The sequence below is a fragment of the Gasterosteus aculeatus genome, chromosome 4, assembly GCF_964276395.1.
Source record: "Gasterosteus aculeatus chromosome 4, fGasAcu3.hap1.1, whole genome shotgun sequence".
NCBI lineage: Eukaryota > Metazoa > Chordata > Actinopteri > Perciformes > Gasterosteidae > Gasterosteus > Gasterosteus aculeatus.
Genome location: NC_135691.1, coordinates 29,085,815 through 29,106,568, shown reverse-complemented (window position 1 = coordinate 29,106,568; position 20,754 = coordinate 29,085,815). Strand labels below are relative to the sequence as shown.

Sequence of the window (20,754 nt, the reverse complement as noted above, 5' to 3'; positions counted from 1 at the left end):
GCAGCTGGTGCGGGCATCTTCTATTTTTTCTTAAAGATTTAAAAAAGATATTGTAAAAATATGCTTGTCATGAATTATTTTAGCCACGATTACGGTGTAAAAGGGATCCGTTAGCGTTACAGTTTTCTACCCTGCAGATATCTTCTGATATCTTCTCCCTCCTTCAAAAGCTCCCCGACTGTGAATTATTATTCTTCCATCGTTTCGTTTTCTTTCCTCGATTCAATTCATTTTCATCAACCCCCATGGAGTTTTCTCAATCATTAGTGAATATTATTTTGCCTCTGTGTTTGCCTCCCTATTTGTTTTACAGTGCAAAAAGCTAAAATAACTTGTGTTTGTGGGTGTACGACGGGGGAAAGGTGAGAAATTTGTTTGAGCTCAATGGAGGCGAGAACAACCAAAAAGACGGCGGGTGGCCTGAGGGGTGGACGTGCATCCGGGTCCCAAGGTTTAAGCTGTGAGCGACCCCCCCCCCTCTTACCTGGATCTCTTTCTCTTTGATCTCTTGTTGGAGAGACAGAGCAACAGCTTGAGCCACAGAGAGCTCTGCGGAGGCCGCCATGGTGCGATGGTCGATGACCATTATGTGACTTCGGAGTTCGTTTAACTGCAGGAAAAACAAGACGCACATCAGCCGAATCCCACAATGATTCAACATGAATTTTGATTCAGAATGAATGATCTTAAATAAATAAGCTCCATAACTTGTAGCTTATTTTTCAAAATATCCAATCGGCCTTGATGCAAAGTAATGATGCAGTGCATAACATTCGCCAACTTCATCTTCATTCAGGTCCTGTTATTACAACCTCGTTCCAGGGGCTATTTATATGTCTATACACGGACAGCAAATGAGAGACGGAGCTCGAAGAATCTGTAATGTTCGGTGAACTCCCTAATGCCCACTCTGCGTGCTCCTCACATGCTTCTCAAACAATGTTCCCAATAGAGACACGGAGGGAGGTCTAAAAAAAAAAGAAGCTGCGAGGAAACAGGTGAACGGCATAACGAGGATCCTTGCCCGGGTGCGTTAATCTGAGCATTCCGCTCTCCCTGTGGTCGTCTACCTTCTTCGCCAGCCGGAGTCGGTCCTGATGGCAGCCGTCAGCCTGCTCGCTGAGTGGCTTCGAGAGCCGGGTCACCTGGTGCACGAGGAGTTCTTTCTCCAGCGACTGCCTCTCGCTCTGCGCTAGATTCGCCTCCAGCTGAACACCACATGGGACATTAAGGCCTTTGTTAGTGGATTTGCATCATCGTATGTGCGTGCAACATGAATAAAGTTGAAAATATGACAATAATTCATTTATTAGATACGAGGATTGAAAAACCAGCTCATATGCAACATGTGCAGAGGTTCAAAACAACCTTTTAATGCTGCGTACCTGCTCAACCTTCCTGACCAGTTCTGCAGTCGACAGGTCTTTGCCTTTTAGTTCTTTGAAGTCAACAGTTCCATTCAGACCTGCAAGTGTCTTGTCCCTGGCTTCTGACAACTGAGAGACAAAACAAGACTTTAATTTGGAATTACACCGTCACCGCTTTCTAGTAATGAGAACAATACAATGATCTCCCACGAGAGCACACTTCAGGCAAATGAGAATGAAAAAAAACATGAAAAGCGACACATCTACAGTTAGTCAGCTACTGTCTTTGTTTCGAGTGCCTTGAATTCCAAGCAATTCAGATGATATTGCCTTGGAGATTCCCCCCCAAAAAATGCATGCCATTTTTCAGCTAAACATAGCGCCTGTATGGAGCTGCATCGGACTACGTGACAAGTCACTGGCAAAGTATGATAAAAGAGACAGAGATGTACAACACTAATGCATAACTCTACGGAACTGCCGACAATGTGAAAGTTCTATTGTTGAAAGACAAAAGGCAAGTCGGAAGACGAGAGATGCCGTCAAATTAGGTGTCTTATTCTGAAACAGCTGCATCTAGTGGGTGAGGGGCTGAGACAGTCAATGTGCTGCTAACATGATTTATTGATTAAAAGGTAAAATGATTGACGGAAAATCCACATGGGATACATTCATTAAAATATATCCTGTGGAGGGTTTGATCCCTGGTAGCGCCAGAAGAACAGTCTGCAGAGACTTCGTTGTTTAGATAAAACAGTAAAAAGTATTTTGGTAAAATGTGTCGAGACCATATTTATTTGATGGAATGGTGCAGGAAATAAAAGCATAACATAACAAACATTGTGTAAACAGGACGTACAGCAATGGAGGAAGATCATAGCTCATAGCTGCACATGGATCCACCTGGTCAGTGCGTTTCATACAGAACATTTGGTTCTAATATCTACTGTTTAAAAGAGTCGAAGAGGAGTACGGACGCAGGCAGCCTTCTAAACGGCGCACAGGCTGCAGATGAATTCTAAAGTAGAATCTCAACCGGAAAGCTAAAGCAAATACGGCCTGGCAGCAAATCAATCTACTTTGTATAAAAATATGTGAAGTCGAGATGATCAAGGATAGATAAACCGTAAAAAGGACGTCAGTAAAAAAATAGAAAGTAAAAAAAAAGAGAGAGACATGATAAAATATGAATAGCAGCCCGGAGAGAAAAAGACAATGACAAGTGAAGTGGAAGCGAGTGCTCAGGCCGCAGAGGGCAAAGTGAGGAAACGAGGAGCAAAGACTGTGTAGAAATATGCTGAACGCGGGGGGGAGGGGGGAGGGGGGGGGGGTCTGAACTGCCGTGACCTGGCTTATGAAACAGCGGCCTTTCTCCACTCAACCGTGCGGCGTGGGTACGTGCGCGCTCGTGTGCGCGTCTCTGCGCGTTCGTCCAATGTGAGAAATTGCGCGGGAGACGCGGGAGACGCGGGAGACGCCGTGGAACAAAGTGACGATTCCAGTTGTCCTCCCTCCGCCCTCCCCCCTTTTTGTGGAAGAGATTATTGAAGCCCCCGCAAGCAGACAGAGAGTCTGATTAAAACAGACTCCGGCAGCTCAGTGCTTTCTCAACGTCATATGACCCAAGTTTTAATGCATTAGTGTGACTGTCATGTGATCAACTGAGGCCGTTTGTCAGGCTGAAGTTGCAGATGCTCAGGGAGGCGGACGGGATTGACAGAAACCATCTGAGAAGTGAAGATGAGAGCGCAGCAGACGCACTGGCAGAGACACTGATAAGGGGATAGAGGAAGATAAAGTGAAGAGGAGCAGAGCACGGACCGCATGGAGTTCAGAGTGACGAAGGGAGGGGGAGATCGGAGGAGAAAGATGGAATCAGAGGGACACGGGCGATGTGGAGATACAGGAATTGGGGCCGACCAGCAGGGACCGGGCTTATCTGCAGTTATTAACGTAGAAAAATATAAACAAAACAAAAGAAAGACAATGTTTTTTTTTGGCACACAAAACAGTGCAGAAGGTTCAAACCTCATATTCTCTCAACAAAGTTAAGTGATGTATGTTTTTAAATAAAATTACCAGTAAAAATTCCTGCCCTCAGAATAATAACTTCCATTTCTGCTTCGATATTAACAGAAATCAAATCCTTGTTATTCTCGTTGACTTGGTCGGCCTGCAAACACTTCTGGAGCAATCGAAGAGTGAATATTTATGTGTGTGTAAGAAACCTCGCTGAATTTGAGATGTTTTCACTTCATTCTAAGCTGTAAATCCAGATGAACTTTTCAACCTGTGGTAAAATCTACATCACACCCAGGCACTTTGGAGCCATTCAAACGGCCGTAGGATGGATGGGATACAGCCTGTCAGTGTGACCCTCCTTCTCCTCCCTTCATCTCTTTTTTTTATTCGGCTTTCGGCCTTTGCACGTAACATTTTTATACCCGTCCTCCTCCCTCTGTGGCTCCGATATTTGTCTTTCTCTTTGCATTCATCCGTCTCTGTGTCAGAGCCTCGGTTCTGCCCGCCCGCCTCTCTGTTTTCCTCATCCGACTGTCACAAATAATTGCCGCTTTCTTGGCTTATGAATGCTGTAAAGCATTCCACGTGCACGCGACAGCAGCCACGCAGAATACAATTTGCATGCAATTTCCATAATTCACGCTCAGTAAGTGGTTTAGCATGATGCCTTAAAAAGCCACATAATTGATGGTACACTGCATGCTGAACAGTATAATAACATAGATGAATAATGACCTTATTTACATACCACTTCCAAAAATTAGGTTACAAAGTTCCTTGTAATTAAAGGAGAAAAAATGCAAAAAGCGACAGATCACTAAAGCAGGAAGGTCAGTAAGGTAAAACATTAAAATCATAATAAGGTTGTGAAAGGTTAATTGGCAGAACATGCAGGCAGATGAGCTGAACTGAAGCTTTCATAATACCCGAAATGAGGAATACATTATAATTTGAACATGTGCATTTTAACTTGACTTCTTCACAAATATTCAACGGCAGGTCTCAAAACATCAGAAGCCGACGTATTATTAATTAACCGGTGATGTCAAACTTAAAGCAATGAAGTCAGCTGTTGTTTTTCCTTCGATTGGGAGTATAGATATGCAGCGGGCGTATTCCGGGGGCTTAGTGGTGTGAGAAAACTCATTCACAACCTTGCAAAACGCATGCATTAAAACATACAAACAAGCGATCAATAAAAAGTATCCCATCGATCTGAGCAGACGCCGCAGAAACACATTGTCAGATAAGGCAGCCGTGATGAAAAATGGATATTAAAAGTCGAGGGCTGTAAACGATCTTGTGGTAAAGAAGATATTTGTAGAAAGATACCCGACTGCGCCGGCCCTAAATTCCTCAGGCAAATCACTGCAAAGTCTTGAAAGATCTCTGACAACAAAAGCCCCAACACCCCCCGACATCCCCCCTCTGGGACGCAGGAATAAATAAAAGGCACGGCTCCTGCCTGCAGAAGACCTCGGGCTACATCACAATCATAAGACATTAAGAGAAAGATGGCCAGGGGTCAGAGGGCATTACCTGAGGTGACTGCACATGATTCGGAGTAGTAACCCTTTGCAGTGGGCAACAGCAATCAAAGCGCACGTCGTGGTGAGAAACTTCACCTCTGAAAAGCCGGATGCAGGAAATGGGCCGAGAGGATCGCAGATCTAATCTACTGCTGGTCCAACAAAAAAAAAACCCACGTTATTGAAGGACCACTCTCAACAAAATCTGGGATGCATCCCAACGTGTCTTGAGACACGCCCGAGTACGCTCAAGGGTGTTCAAGCAGGCGGCGTGAAGAGAAGCCCGATCAGAGTGAGTTACCGCATCACTTTCAGGGGGTTGCAGAGCGGAGTTTCTTCAAACCACTCAACGGGAGCGACGGGCTGGTAGCCGTTTCGCTGCCTCCGTCTGACTCGAGCCCCTCCGCGTACAACGCAGTTTCTCGCGCACGTGTATCAAGACTTGATTCGCGGGCGGGTTCCCCCCCCCCCCCACCCCACGTGCTAATGAGTTCAAGACGTGTTCGACAGAGATTTAAGAGAGGGACAGACACGGCGGTATGACTCACTGCCCCGGCGGGGGACAGTGCAGTATGGCATCAGCCTCGGCCCATTAGGTATCCTACTCCATTACCGACCATGTGTGTGTGCGCGGCCCATTAAAGCCTCTTTGTTGGGGATATTATGTTTGCACGCGACGTTGTGACACGAACACTCGGGTAGTCGAACCATCTACCGCTGCGAGGGTGTCATCCCAATTCCTCAGAAACACGGCATCCAGGATCTCGGCGTTGTCGATGTCGACGTGCCAGCGACCCATAAACAAGTAGTAAATTCAGAATCCAGCGGAGGCTTTCATTGGCTCCGAGGAATTTTAATTGCCGCAGTAAGTAAACAGAGTATATTGAACTTCAATAGGGTCACAGATGGCCCGATCTATCTATGTCAAAATCCCCCCCCCCTCCCCCATCAAAAAGGGAGCGGGAGGGCCCGTCTGAAATGAGCGGACAAACTGGTCACAGATGAATACGAATATGCAGTATGAATATATAATAAAATCGACAGCAAGGCAGTTGCATGGAAATTGAATTTGCGAAAGGGATAAATTCAAAAGTATGATATCTGTTCACCGAGCCTCCTCAAACAGGAGCGACCCCGGCAATTTGCTTGTTGTGCCCAGCAGCTGCATCGGCTGGGAGAACAGTGATTGAGCAAAGGACAAACCTCGCGGTGGCGCTAGAGGTGAAATCACCATAGTGTCATCTCGATTGGAACCAAAGTGATAGAGTGACACTCATTGTCGCCCAGCTGGCACGGCCGCACAGGACAGGACAGAAAGAATGTAGTGCATTTACAGCCAAATGCTAAATGTGAAAGGGGGCAACAGGCAGCACGGGACTGAAAATGACACACAAACCCAGAGGATGCCTCGAAGGCAGCGGGAACGGGAGGACGGCTGGACAAATGTAAAGACTAGAAAAAAAGAATAGGGATGTAACTGACGAGGCCCGTTGGAGCAAGCGGTGAGCGGCAGAAGGGGCAAACAGATGGAGGACAGCAGCCCGTGATGAAGCACTGCGTTCATCCAAATGAGCACGAGACTCAGATCAGAGAAGTCTGGTTCAGCAGCCAAGTCCAAACCAGTCACTCAGATCCACAGCAGCAACACACAAGGGAAACTCAGCGCGCGCGTGTGTGTGCGTGTGTGTCTCCTTCTATGAGTCCATCACTCTTGGTATTGCAAAGTGGATTTGTGTTATTTATTCATGAGTGTCTCAGTCCATGAGACTCGTGCAGCGTTTGGTTGTTTGGATTTTGTCCCTCTCGGTTAAAGACCCTCGTCTCCTTTCTGTCCGCAGCGTCTATTGAGCAAGAGTACTACTGTCTTTTTGTTCAGACTTCTGACAGCGGCTCACCTCAACTAAATGAAGTTGGAGGACTGGCTCTGAAAGCGAGGCTACGAATCGACCTCTTTTGATGAGCGTTCAAAAGGTAGTAATGGTGCGTGAACCAAAAATACCATAGAGTCTGAGACAAATCGGACTTGATGCAGGGTCTTGGAGTCCTTGGAGAGAGAGTAAGTAATATGAATCTGGAATATGCTCGACAGAAACACTTTGGTGATGTTCACTGCAACCAGTGAAGAATAGGAACATTGAGGCGGTTCATTATTTTAAAAAAGGCAGGAAGGAAGCCCTCCAACACAGCTGATATTTACAAGAGCATTTGAAAAGTCTCGTTATAAGGAGACGCGCTCCAAAACAAAGACCTGCTCATTAGTGGTGCTTTCAGTCAATCTGCTGGTGTCCGTTTTTTTTACAAGGTGGAACACACACACACACACAGAGACACAGACACACACACACAGACATGCAGCTGGACAATGTACTGTACAGAAAATCTCGCGGACACACAATTTGTCTTCTCGGCGCAACTTTGATCCTCCGATCGCGCCAGGAGGAAATAATAATTGCCTGACTGCCTTCAAAATAGGATTTTTAACAAGTTCGGCCGCGTCACGATGTAGTCGAGAGCGCTGCAGACACGCTGGAGGCGTCCTATGAAAAATATGCACACAAGCTGCTGTGTGAAACGGACCTCGCGCTCGCGACACGAAATAGGAGCAGAAAATGCGTTCAGGGCACCTTTGCTGCAACAAAAGTAACTGTACCTTCGTTTGTTGTCGGAGGACTGACAACTGGACACTGTCGCTCAACAGAAACGATATCGACGAATGTGTGAGCTTCGCGTCGGCGACATCGTTACCCCACCTCTATGCGGAGCGCGGCGACCTCGGCCCCCAACTGCTTGGTGACGGGCACCTCCTTCTTCTTCAGGTCGATCCGTCTCCTCTCCTCCTTAATCTCCAACCGCAAGTCTCTCATCTCCTTCTCCAGGCTCTCCAGTGTCACGTTTCCCTCGGCGATGGCGGCCTCCTGGACGTTCACCTTCTCGTAGTAGTTCAACAGCAGTTGGTCGTGCTCCAGGAGCTGGATGCCACTATAGGCGACACACACACACACACACACACACACACACACACACACACACACATTGCGTGACGTGTGTAGTTTAGATCTTTGGTTAAATTCAGGCAACTTCATGTCGGCTTCAAATCATAAACATACAGGAAATTGCGGCGCTGTATGGCCGTTCCTTGGTTCTTGTTGATCTCCAGAAGTGCCTTCTCTTTGAGGTCGATGGTTTGCGTGAGTCTCATCAACTCCAGCTGGTGGTCTTCGTACTCCTGACGGACCTCCCTCTGCTTCCAGGCAACCTAGAAGACACAGCATTAAAGAAATAATCATTTGTGTGATAAGCGCTCTTAGAGGCAGCACTGCTTGTAACCTAAACTTTAACACAAGACAGCATGAATTTCCGCAAACTGTTATCTGCAAACTATAAACTGTGCACGTCTTACTGTTTAACAGTCTCGTGAAACCCACAGATTAACACCAGGGAAACTGTATGTGGGGTTTGCCTCCTTTCTAGAAGGGCTCCTAGATCCTGTTTAAGACAACAGAGTCGAGCTCACTCACAAAATAGTCAACAGCTTTGTGTCTGAATATCTGTTCCCCCATGACCATGTTATTCTTAATAAAATATCAATTAACGTAATTAAACTGCAAATAGCTTGCGGCCAAGAAGAACCACACTGTGTTTTGACTGGTCTCGTGTTTCTTTGTGTGTGTGTGTGTGTGTTTGGACCTTGGAGATGTCATTGTGCAGTTTGTCCCTTATTTTGGAGACCTTAGAGATCTTCATGCGGGCCTTTGTGAGGGATCTGGAATGGACTCACACAAAGAGAATATCAGAATGCAGATATAGCTTCAGTGATGATTACCAACACATGCACTTGTTCATTTTCATTCATTCATATTCATCTTTGGTGAGACAGAATTACTATGTCCTCTTTTCTAAATTGGCATGCATCATTTCACTGGAGCAACATGGACGCTCTACGAAAGCTGTGCACACACCGGCCCTTGTTGATGACAATGGTACGTTGGATCTCGGTCTCATTTTCCAGCACTTTAATCTGTTCCGTCAGCTCCGTGGTCGTCTGTGAGGCGATCTGCTTCAGGCCGACGTACTTATTCTTCTCTTCCGTGATCATGGCGCACAGCTTCCGGTACCGTGCAACTCTAAAAGGGAGAAAACTCTGATTAGCTGCGATCCAAGCTCCAGTCATGTAGAGCGGCTGCCCATTGCTCCCTACGAAAACGGGACTTCCATGATCATCATGGTGCCGTCTTGATATTACTAAACTTTGATCTCTCATCAAAAACGATCAAAGCATGGCAGAACGTCTCATCACATTTATATTTGCCATTGGTTCAAGACATGAGTTGACACACAGTGACGAGAATATTTTCTTTTAGGATTACACAGAGAGGGGAAGCCCGATATTTAATTAGCATCCTGCTCCGTTTTTTGCTCGACTGGATGTATTTTTCAGGGCGGATCCACATGCGACTGCGCTCCGCGGTCGTGAACTAATTGAGAGGATCGGCTGCTGAACTGGGAGGTGCCACATGCATTACACTGAGCCCTGAACACTAAAGTATGACCAATTAGTAAGGCAGTGCTTTTTCTACCCTGACAACATGTGCAGAGGTCTGAATTAATTGTAGTCCCAGCTGCTGCGGAGATCAGAGGAGCCAAACAAATAACCCGGGATTCAATCGTCAAGCACGTCAATTTACTTACTAGGAATTCAATTTGCCTACACTGACTGCAAACACCGTGGAGATGTTGCGGCTACAGGTGCTAGTTGACCCGGATTACGAGACGTGCTCCACCTCTCCTATGTAGGAGTAAGACACATAACAAATCCGCTGCTTTTTAGGTCATTTTGCATCTCTTTCGGTCTCACAAGGAAGAGAGAAACAGCAGGGGACACCTGCGCTGCAGCATGGCGTTCAGCTTGTCGTGATCCGTGATGACGTGGTCCTTTTCGCGCAGCTCCTGCTGGACGCGCTGGTTCAGCTGCTGTGGATGGAGTCACACAGGTGAAACCACAGTATCATCACAGTGTACGAGTGTCGTCACTAACGCCGGCCTTCAAATCAGATTTGTGAGTGTAAATTGTTCCGTTTCTTTGGACATTTTGAAGACATAAAAAGAGCAGAGATTTCCGATTCCATTAATGCCTTTTTGGAGGTACTCGTTGCCATCACTTACTGTTCAGGTAGATATATACTGCAGTGATGAAGTGTTAGTTCTGTTTTTGTGCGCCAAAAGTCATTTCTTCCCAAAAGATATCCGCCTTTGACTCAATTTTGTAGAACTTAAGATTGCTTGGTGTCTCTCTTTTCAAATCGCTTTGAAACGATCACATTGTAATGACAGTAATATCGTCAGGGCTGTGGAGACATTTGCTCTCTATGAAACGGTATTTGACATTTTTGGTCCTATTCGTTCTTGATAAATGAACCCTAATTTTCGTTTCCCTTCGATGTGTTTGACACTTTGGGGTGAAATATAATATAATAAGTGTCTGCAAAGCCAAAATTGCATAAAAGAAAATGTTTTAAAAAATTGCGTGTGTGTGTTGCACCTCAGCTCGAAGCATTTCCCGGTGCTTCTGGCCCCTCTCGTCCACTTTGATCCGGGTCAGACATCTGAGATTATGGAGTTCTTCTCGGAGGCAGTTTGATTCCCTGAGCAGTTCCTGAATCATCCCATACTGCTGCACCTTCTCGCTCTCCTGCTCAGCTACTGACAGCTGGGGGAAGAACACCATTCAACACTGTTTTCAGCTGACAAATCCAACAATTTGACTGGCCCCAGAAATGGACAGCAAAGTGAACTGGAAGTCCTTTAATATGAGGACGATGGTTAATGAAACTTTCTGTGGGAAGTTGGTACTTTTCCCTACGGTGATTGTTACAGTTTTTGTCACAGGAAAAGTTGCAATAAAAACCTTATTTTGCCTTTTAACTCGGAGATGTATAACTGAATAGAATTCACACTTTGCCACAACATGTTCATCATAAACTATATTATTGGCTCTACAGTGACGGGTTTGTTAGAGGGCCACTGCAGTAATTGCGTTACGTTTTACGGCTACTAATGATAACGTGTCCACCCCTGTGCGTTGTCCCACCTGGTTTTGAAAGCGGACTTTGAGAGCATCCACCTCTTTCTGAAGCTCCATCCTCTGCTGAATACTGGCCTCTTGTTTGGGAACAGCATCTAACTGGAAATTTAAGTCAGAATCAAAAGCCTGTTCAAATGTTCAGGGTGCAAACAGAGTGTATCTCAGTGTACATCAGACCATGGATCTTAAAGATTTAAAAATGTATCATCCACGGTTTTCCCGGTTGTACATTAGTCCATTAGCCTATTCACAGTGAAGAAGAAAGCACGAGGGCCCAGTGTAAAATATAATAAATATATAAATCAAATTCAGCCAGTGCATAATTTATCCCACATTAAACATCGGGCCACAAAATAATTAATACTATATATCGGAGTTTCTTTTTGATAGCCGTTGGATCCAGTGACACTTGACTAATTAAAAATGTATGTCTTTGGACGTTGGGCCCCTCTCTGCACTGCCAGGCCTCCTGTTGAGCTACAACGCAAGAAATGATATATTATTTTTATATTTGAAATTGGTTAGTCCTAGAAGAGGAAGAATCAAACTAAATAAGCATGTTCAAAGCTGAGGCAGGCAGCATATTTCTGGCATCGTTGGGGAAAAGAATTCCACTATTTAAAAAATAGTGTTGGATGGGGGCTGGATTTCAGCAGCTTCTCTCTGCTCGGCTTTTAGGCTTTGGGAAATCTATCCTATCACAGGGAATCAGAGAGTGGGTCTTACTATGGGCCGTCCTACAAATAGATCTGCAGATGCAGATCTCTTTGGTGAAAGCCTAATTCAACAGAAACATATCTGATAGGGAGGATTTCCCATTGCAGCAACTATGGCCTCTCCAAAAAGTAAGACATGCTATGAATTATTATTACATATAATTATTTTACATCCATATCAGGTCTCACGCGGTGTGAAGTTGAGACCACCACTTTGTTGTGATATCACATCAATCACACACCTATTTGAGAAACCTGTTCTTAGTCAAACGCTATCCAATCCTCAAGTGTTTTATTGTTTGTGTGATAATGATGAATGAATGATATTCTATAATTGCTTTGTTTTTAGAATCTCTCCAATGCATAAAATATACCTGATGTGTTATTGTGATTTCCTTTCACATTATTAATGCTTGTGATATTCGCTGATGCATTTCCCATGACTCACTCTCCCCTTACTTGCTCTTCTTTCTCTTTAAAAAACTGTGTGCGTCAGTAAAATAACAGGAAGTTTCATGAAATAAAAAAAAAGACATTTACACTTTACACAAATGTTCCCCCACCTGCGTTCCAGCCCTTTTTTATAGCCAATTTTCCAGAGTAATTGCCAATAAATTATATATATATATATATATATATTTATGGAAAGTAACAATCTACAGGTCACCTTTGCATGTAACGCAACGTAGATGGACTGCGTTTGCTCCAGCTGCTCAGAGGCCATGGTCAACGCATGCTCCATCCTCGCCAGCGCTTTCAAATGCCTGATGACACGCAATCACATTTTCAAATATTTATCATTTACCCTGTCACTCAAGAGTACCCACACTGGAAACTAAAAGGTTATTTGTCCATTAGTAAATGAGGTACACATATTTACTGTGTTTCTTAGGTGCACAGGGCAAAGGTCCTTACACACATTGTGTAACTATTGTGTTTCTGACTCATTTACATGTGCGATGGAGCTCACTTCGACGTCCCTTTGTACCTCTGTTTCTCCTTGAGCTGCACGGATTGGCTCTCATGAAGGTAGTTCCGGTCGTACACGATGCTCTGCAACTTCATTTCCAGGATTCCCCTGGCGGTGAAAACACGATGACCTCGCATGAAGAACGCACTTCAAAAGCCTCCCCCCCCCCTTTTTTGTTTTTACTGTGACTGTAGCGCGTGAGAAGTTTGCACCTGCTGCCCATGAACTCAGCCTCTTCCTCCCTGCTGAGCTCCCGCTCTTTCAGCCACTGTCTGCACTCCTTCTGACAGGCATCTCCTCGGGCCCGGAGACCCTCCAGCTCCCCGCTCAGCGCCTTCTTCTTCAGCATCAGAGAGCGGTTGCGCTCGTCCACCTCCGTCGCGCGCTGCTCAATTTCGGACATCTCTACATTCAGTGCTTCCATCTTCTTCATTGCAGATCTAATGAGTTTAGGGGAAGGGTCAGACACTTGAAACACACATACTACATTAAACATATTACTCTTTACTTGCACTGAAAGAGTGCCTATCTTATGAAATAAAAGTGTGTGTGTGTGTGTGTGTGTCCCATCTTCTACATACAACCCCAAGAGCCCCTCAGCTCTGTGAATTTCAAATCACAAGTCACATCTCGCGTGGCTCACAGAGGCAGTTCCACTGCATCCCTTGCAAGCAGAATGTGAATTTGAAATTAACATAAAAGAGACTGCAGTGTGCCAGCGGAAGCATTCTCTGGTGATGAAGGGGCCTTCGAATGCAGCTGCACTGCACAAAAAATAATGTTTGATACATAGGTTTGTCACGTTATTTTATTTCTTGTTTTATTTAAATGATTTTTATGGGAAAGTGATGCATCCTGCAGAAAAACAAAAGGTAAAAACTGTTATTTAGCGTGTTAATCTGTATGACACACTGAATGAAAATAATTGTCCTTTCCAAGTAGAAAATGGAGATGAAGTTGAAGGAGGCAGATTATAGAAGGATTTGAGCAAAGTGACGGGGAGTGACTTCATTTTATAAATAAGTCTCTGCTGTTTATTATTTCCAGTGTTGTCTGATTGAAGCACCCTCATTGGCTCATTTGTATGCCTGTTGTTTAAAACGAATAAAGAATCAAGGGGCTTCATGTCCTTACTGCTTCTTCGAGCGTCTCCTTTCGTTCTCCTTGAAAACTTGGATGCTGATGAGTCCGGCTTTCTCAGCCTTGTTAGTGACACACAAATGGAAGAAAGTAAAATATGTGTCATTTTATTATGGGTGCAGCGTAAACTTGGTCCACTAACACACACACACACACACACACACACACACACACACACACACACACACACACACACACACACACACACACACACACACACACACACACACACACACAAACACACACACACACACACACACACACACAGTATCAAGTATCAAACACAGACCTCTTTAACCTTTATGATCTCCATCTTGTCTCTGAGCTCTTTCTGTTCTTTCAATATCTGCATTTCATGGGTTTCCACATCTTCCGTCAGACTTCTGTGCACGGCATGAGGGCAAGAAAGACACGAAAATAATCCTGATTATCTGAAGAATCTTGATTAACACCTCTTAAACAAAAAGCTTCAGCTGCACTGCTCTTCTTGTTAAGGATAACATGAGCACGCTTATTAAAACTTAAAAGACAGACCCTGCAAAAAGACAACCCTGTGCAGACTTGTGTCAACCTGCAGGGCGACGTCAGCTTCGATGTGCGCTCAGTGAACAACGGCCCGAGCAAATACCTGACTTCCAGCCGCTTCTGGTGAACCTCTTTCTTCAGATCCTCGTACATCTCCTGCAGGTTCTCTGTCCTGCTCTCCAGCTCCTGGAGGACCAAACACCAGCAGTACACACGTCAGATCACCTATCAAGCCTCTATGCTCAATGATGACGCTCCAAATTGAGTTCAGGGAAAATACCAAAACGGCTTTTGCTTTGCGAATGGATTTTTGCTTTTAATGTGATGAAATACATCCAAGTCCTCGCGGTGTTTCTGTTACTGGTTACTGGTTCTCCAAAAGCATGAGCATGAATGCAAACAAGTGCAAATAAACTAGCTGTTTTTAAGTCAACTTCCACTTTAAAACTAGTAAATACACCGAAAAAATATGCATAAAAATGCATGTGAGACCTCTGTAATGAAACGCATAGTTTATTAATAATGTGTGTGATTGGGTCATAATTAACATCCCACTTAATGATGTTGGGCTTATCGCATATTATTTCTAAAACAACGGGATTTTTTTTCTTATACACTGCGATTAATGAATAATTAATAGCTGCTGGTGGTATTAAACAGAAGAAGAGTATGCATTTGAATGCACACTTCTGACGTTGTACATGTTGAGGGTTGCTCATGGGTCCTGGTGCCGTGTGTGCGTCCTCGCCGGCGATGCAATGCATTTGGCCGCTGAATACTACCGCTCGATATTTCAGTTTGAGCAGTCGAAATGCTGCAACTCTTTACTGCAATGTTAGCTCCTGACAGAGTAGAAAATCAGCTTATAGACCTGATTTTTTGAGGCCCGTTTTTTTTTTTTGATGCCACTTTTGCCACTGCAAACCCTTATGCAAGTACACACAGGCATGGAAGTCTTCCTTTTCCTATGTTGTCCCTTGAAGGTTACTTAAGGACAACGCAGTTGTTAAACCGGATTAATATACGTTATTTTGCTTTGTTATTGGGATCAGTAATCAAACAGTAGTTGCATGCCATTTTAATCCCCATAACCATTCAAAATCCAAGTTAATTAAAGCTGTGGAATTGATTAAACAAGCCGTGGGCGTAGGTTTTGTTTTATTTAGTGGGGACACATTTTTTTGACGTATTGATTTTAAACCTTCTTTTTGCCATTAGCTGCAGAGGAAACATAACTTTCATTGGGTTTGATGATCATATAATGGTGAATGCAATGCTACTTGTGACTCATGTTAGTTCTCTTCTTTCTCTTCATGACGTTTTGGTGCTGCTGTTAAACAGCTATAGCTTAAACACAAAATGCAGATAATTGCTTTTATTATGAGAGAGTGTGAGTATTAAGACGTTGTACTCACACTTTGTGTCGAATCGCGAGCAGAAATGTATCCAGAAAAGAGAACCTTTTGAGAATTTTTGTTGTGGAATTTGTATATTATGCATTTTTCTATATCAGTTTGCATTTGTGGAAGATTATCAGCCATTACAAACTTAATTTATCAATTATTAAATCAACAAAAGTTAAAACCCTCAAGGATTAAAGCTTTTTCAACTAGTAGGCCATCACTTTGTCGGATAGTGAGATTGTAAAATACATTATTTCAGCTTCAAATGGCAAAAAAAAAAGCTGATGACAAGTCCCCACATTGGGGGATTAAGCCTGGATGGAGGCTTAACGCAAAACTCGTATCTTTCCTCTCTGAAGAACGTTGTTGCAGCAGTAATCCGCGGCCCTGAAACTACACCTGGATGGGGCAGCGATGAACTTACAGCGCGTTTCAGCTGAGTCTCATTCTCTTTCTCCAGATACCGCTTCTCTTCCCAGAAGCTGCATCGGGGGGTGGGTGTGGGGGAGGGGGGGGGTGGGGGTTGGGTTGGGCAAGGAAGAGAGGAAGTACATTGGTAAGCAAAGTGAGTAATTAAGAGAAACAACGTGTTTCAGTTCCTGGTTAAGCAGAAAGAGAGTAATGAGTATTTGCATCTATTTTTGGGAATGCACTTTTTGGTGCAGTTTCCGGGTAACCAAATGTTCCGCATAATTTCTCTGAATTAAAAGAGAAAATGTAAAAAAACTAAAGTGAAACAGAATCCAGCTGTGGATGCAATGGAACCTTGCAACTATTATTAAGCGAATAAAAAAAAGAAAAAAATCACTCCTTGCACACACGTAATGGAAAAAAGAACATCCATATGTACAAGTTTTCTAGTAGTCCATAAATCCAAAGAACCATAAATCAAGTAGCCCACATAATGTAAAAGTGCAGATAAAAACATAATTTCTATGAATTTTTCATCACTCTGCGGCAAATGCTTTTTTGAGTAGTTGATCGAGGTTTGTGTGAAATCATTCGGAGTCCGCTCCGTCATTGGGTAGCACAAAGTGTACGGCAAAGCAAATCATATTAATCTTCCTGACAAGCTGATGCATTTGCTATAAGCTGACATACAGAGAAAGCGGCGTGAATGCTAAAATATGTGACTGGAAAGAAAGGCTGAATTCTGGCCGAAGATGAAGGCCGATAACGTTTCAAAAAGGCATATTTGCTCTGTGAGCATCTGCTTGTCATGTGCAGACCGCTGGCCATTTGGACAACAGGAGGAGAGGGAGGATGGGTGGGAGGGGGGGAAGAAAAGAAAAGTGAGGAAGGAGGTTGCAAGGGACTGGTAGAAAGAAATGAAGAAGAAGCAGAGACTTCAGCAAATACTCTTACAAATATTACGAGTCTCTAATCCCGTCTATTACAGCATCCTCTGAGAATGTAAGTGGTTTTCATTTAATATTTCAATTACCCCCCTGGGCCTTCGACTCCGTGCCTCAGTGTATGTGCTCCGCAATGAAAGATGCCCGTATGCCACGGATCACGTCTTTGCATTACAGTGGCGATGAATATGTGCTGGTTCAATGTCGGCCGAGGCAATCGAGGCTCAAATGCTATGAGGAGAAGATCAGACATTAGACCTGAATAAAAGGGCGTTGGGCTGTTGAGTACAAATGGAGCATTTGGAATATTAAGAGTTAAATTCACTTAGTTTTCTTCTCTCTTCTGTGAGCTAATTACTTACTGACACTATTTTCCGTGCTCAGATCAATGCATCTCTGGCGCTTATACTGCAAAGAGGATTTCAACACCCTTCAATGCTACACTCAAACCAAATATTTGAAGTTGTTTTATTGCCGACCTTTCAGCTGACATTTCAGCTGCTGCAATAGTTTAGAGTCCAAATACTTTCATTTCAAAAACGTATAAACCGACATGAAGCCTGACTACCTACAGGGCAAAGACACTTTGCCTATTGCCTGGAATTTCAGCATTCATCATTTATATTGCAACTGAAATTTTAACCCGAGGAGGAAAAAGGTCCACCGATGGCGTATGCAACCTGTAACGAAGGGGTCAAAAGTAGACATTGCATTGTCTCCAAGGATCAGAAGTATAAATGTTTGGGAGACACTCGTCCGTGTTACCACGTTGCCTAGCGACGCTCCAGTAACCTCCCCTTTGGGCCCTCGAAAAAGCAGAGTTTGTGTACAGGAACATGGGAGAATCCTTGGGAGCGAGCGTGTTATTTTCCACTGCCACGTGTGTGACCCTTTGGACGCACTGATAGTGGTGTCGAGTGAGTAAAGGGGAAGGGAAAGAGAAACCTGCTGCCGAAAACTGGTTGCGATGAGAAAAGAGACTCGTGGGAGCGAGGGGAAAAGTTTAGAGGAGGGGAACAGAAAACAGACTCCGGGGCCGACGTGGAAAAACTCCCGACTAAAACCAGTGCGGAGAAAAAAAAGTTGGGGCAAGGACTATCATTAAACGTGCACATTGCATTTCCACCTCGACTACTGAAGGTCAAACGTTGGTAAAAAGGTCATTGCAACAAAATACTGATGCAACAGAAAGAATGTTTTCTCCTCATCACATGAAAGGTTTCAGTGGAACAGAAGAAAATACACACACACACACACAAAACCAATATTTTGTTTCACCTTCACCTCCCGAAGATGAATCACACCTCAGTGTTTGGTCTCTAGTTGCTTACAATGTGCGTCCGTTTGATTGTGTATTTCCAGGGTTGGATTCTGTCTGCTACTGTATAGAAACTTATTTTCACCACAACAGTTTCACTTCTGTGATCCGTCTCAGCTCTTGTCCGTCTCTCGGGTTTCGCCGGCAGCAGTGTGGATCATCTGTGTTTGCGTGCGTGCGTGTGTGTGTGTGTGACCAAGTTTCAGCCAAATTTGCAAAGTTTGTGATAGATGTTTTTACTTGAATCGAATGTCCTCTCTCATTCCACGGAGTTGACGTTCAATTGAACGCGGCTGAAAATCCAACTTGCAGCATGAGCGATTGCGATAATAACGTGCATATGAAAAAAAAGACACACGCACCAAGCTCACCATTTCAGTCGGTGCCGTGTCTTGTACTCCCTGTCCTCAGAAGCTTTCAGTTCATTGTATGCCTGGAGGAGTTGTTGCCTCAGTTCATTGACCTCGCTTTCAGGCTCCACGGAGGTGTCCTCCTCCTCTGTCCTCGCCACCTCAGCCTGCAGCCTTTCCAGCTCTGCACGACGCCTCTTTGCCTCTCCCAAAAGGTGGATCTCAGAGTCCTGGCTACTACGGGATGAAAACAGGTTTTAACAGTGCCAAAAAAAGACGTTAAATGTTAAATGGTTGACGGTGTCATGAAAAAAATATCGTCTGGATCTCAGTTTTTCGGGGAAAAACAAACCAATTGAAAGGATGAAATCCATATTAACCTTGATTCAATGGCATATTGATCCAATCACAATTGTACACACTAAAAAAGGCACACACTATGTTGTGCCTTGGTGACAAGTCGGAGAATCAGGGTTCCATCACCACGCTTTTTGATTGACACCGCCAATTACAGTGCAAGGTGGTGAATAATACTGCATCGGTTACATCCTTGCTTTCACCTCTTGGCTCACATTAGAAGTTGTCGCTCCACTTAAGTGAGTGAGAAGTGACCCCAATCAAAACGTCTCTTCAGAAGCCGGTGGCTTGTCACAGATGCTGCTTCCACAGTTTTTCATCCGTATACGAGTGCAGCGCAACCAGATCTGATAATGTGGTCTTCTTCAAGGACACTTCAGTTGGACAGGACTTCAACTTCTCTACCGTGCGGTACTGTCAGCGTCTTTGCCGTCATAACGCACCTCCAAAAATACAACACACACACACACACACACACACACACATACACATACGAGGGTGTTTTAGCGTGAAATCCTACCTCTTCAGAGAGTCACGTAGGAGCAGGTAGCTGGACTTCAGTTTGGCTGCTCTGGTCGGGCTGATTTTGCCTAAAGACAACAGCTGAGCAGAGCAACAATAAAACTATAAATATTACAATTTGTTTGACATGAAAAACCGTTTGTAAAAAATAACGTTCAGGTGGTGTGCAATATGATTGAGTTTATCATGATTTAAAGTGTTACCAACATTCCTAAACTCCCTGGGAAAACAGATTTGTGCGCCGGTTTTGACAGCCGTGTCAATCCTCCGCATCAGAAAAGTCCAACCACAGCCAGACATTGCAGCAGTCCTAAAATATTTGGCTTCATCCTAGTTGGCAACCTGCCTGGGTCTGCCAGCTCAAGTTGCACCATCTCGAAGTCCCAGAGCTGTCTTTATAAAAGATATCAATAGATTGTCGCATTCCATGGGCATCTCTTTTTTCTGCACAGAATATCACGTAGGACAATATTGCTTTGAATCAGACAATACAATTTGGACTAGTAAGCGCTTTTATTTTTTATTATTATTATTTATAGGGACAAAATTAAGTTCCAGAAGTTGAAAACTAAATTAAGGGTTTCAAATTTCATAACGGTAAGAACTTTTTCACAGACATTGCTTTATTTGTGTCGTAATACGCTCAGACTTCAGTAACGTTGTAATAATAGCTCTTCCATATCTGCCCGGACTCAGCAACACCAAGTGTGATCGAGCACAACAACAAAACTCCCTGTTGCCTGCGAAGAGGATTGGAGCCCGAGCTGGGCTGAATAAACCTTCATCATCACAGCCGATATCCCACTATCAGAACACCGCATCACCATCCGAATGAAAAACAAGCCCCCCCCCCCAACCTCCCTGCAATCTCAAAAATCTTGGAGAACGGCCCATTCACAACAAGTAACTACAGCCCTTTAGATTACCGATCCCAATGGCGCTGTATCGTTTTTTAAAAAGTCACACGGCTGTGAAACCACGCTAGAAGAAAACAAAAAAACACCGCCAGGAGAAAGGCATCCGGTCGACAGCACAATAAAAAAAAAAGAAAGACAAAAAACAAGGGAGCGTGATCAGAAAGAATGTCTCTCCGTGGCA

The 20,754-nt window shown here is 44.2% G+C and overlaps 1 protein-coding gene across 8 annotated transcripts in view; it reads right to left on the bottom strand.

The window, feature by feature from the left end:
* Nucleotides 1–20,754, bottom strand: part of ccdc146 (coiled-coil domain containing 146) — a 36,675-nt gene that overhangs the window by 2,383 nt on the left and 13,538 nt on the right. For 2 of the 8 annotated variants that reach the window (XR_013467493.1, XM_040173653.2), the window contains exons 3-21: nt 19,655–19,737; nt 18,799–19,014; nt 16,179–16,236; nt 14,455–14,537; nt 14,116–14,209; nt 13,821–13,888; nt 12,899–13,126; nt 12,705–12,794; nt 12,384–12,480; nt 11,007–11,099; nt 10,458–10,625; nt 9,801–9,889; nt 8,878–9,042; nt 8,606–8,681; nt 8,026–8,174; nt 7,669–7,897; nt 1,386–1,496; nt 1,071–1,208; nt 485–610 (exon numbers count right to left, since the gene is read on the bottom strand). Coding sequence is in view for 6 of the 8 variants with exons in the window: in XM_040173653.2 (XP_040029587.2) it covers nt 485–610; nt 1,071–1,208; nt 1,386–1,496; nt 7,669–7,897; nt 8,026–8,174; nt 8,606–8,681; nt 8,878–9,042; nt 9,801–9,889; nt 10,458–10,625; nt 11,007–11,099; nt 12,384–12,480; nt 12,705–12,794; nt 12,899–13,126; nt 13,821–13,888; nt 14,116–14,209; nt 14,455–14,537; nt 16,179–16,236; nt 18,799–19,014; nt 19,655–19,737 (2,361 nt within the window). In the remaining 2 variants the exon portion in view is untranslated. Of the gene's footprint in view, nt 1–484; nt 611–1,070; nt 1,209–1,385; nt 1,497–7,668; nt 7,898–8,025; nt 8,175–8,605; nt 8,682–8,877; nt 9,043–9,800; nt 9,890–10,457; nt 10,626–11,006; nt 11,100–12,383; nt 12,481–12,704; nt 12,795–12,898; nt 13,127–13,820; nt 13,889–14,115; nt 14,210–14,454; nt 14,538–16,178; nt 16,237–18,789; nt 19,015–19,654; nt 19,738–19,863; nt 20,075–20,754 lie in introns of those variants that run through there. The other 6 variants (XR_013467494.1, XM_040173654.2, XM_078101839.1 and 3 more) reach the window with 5 other exon arrangements.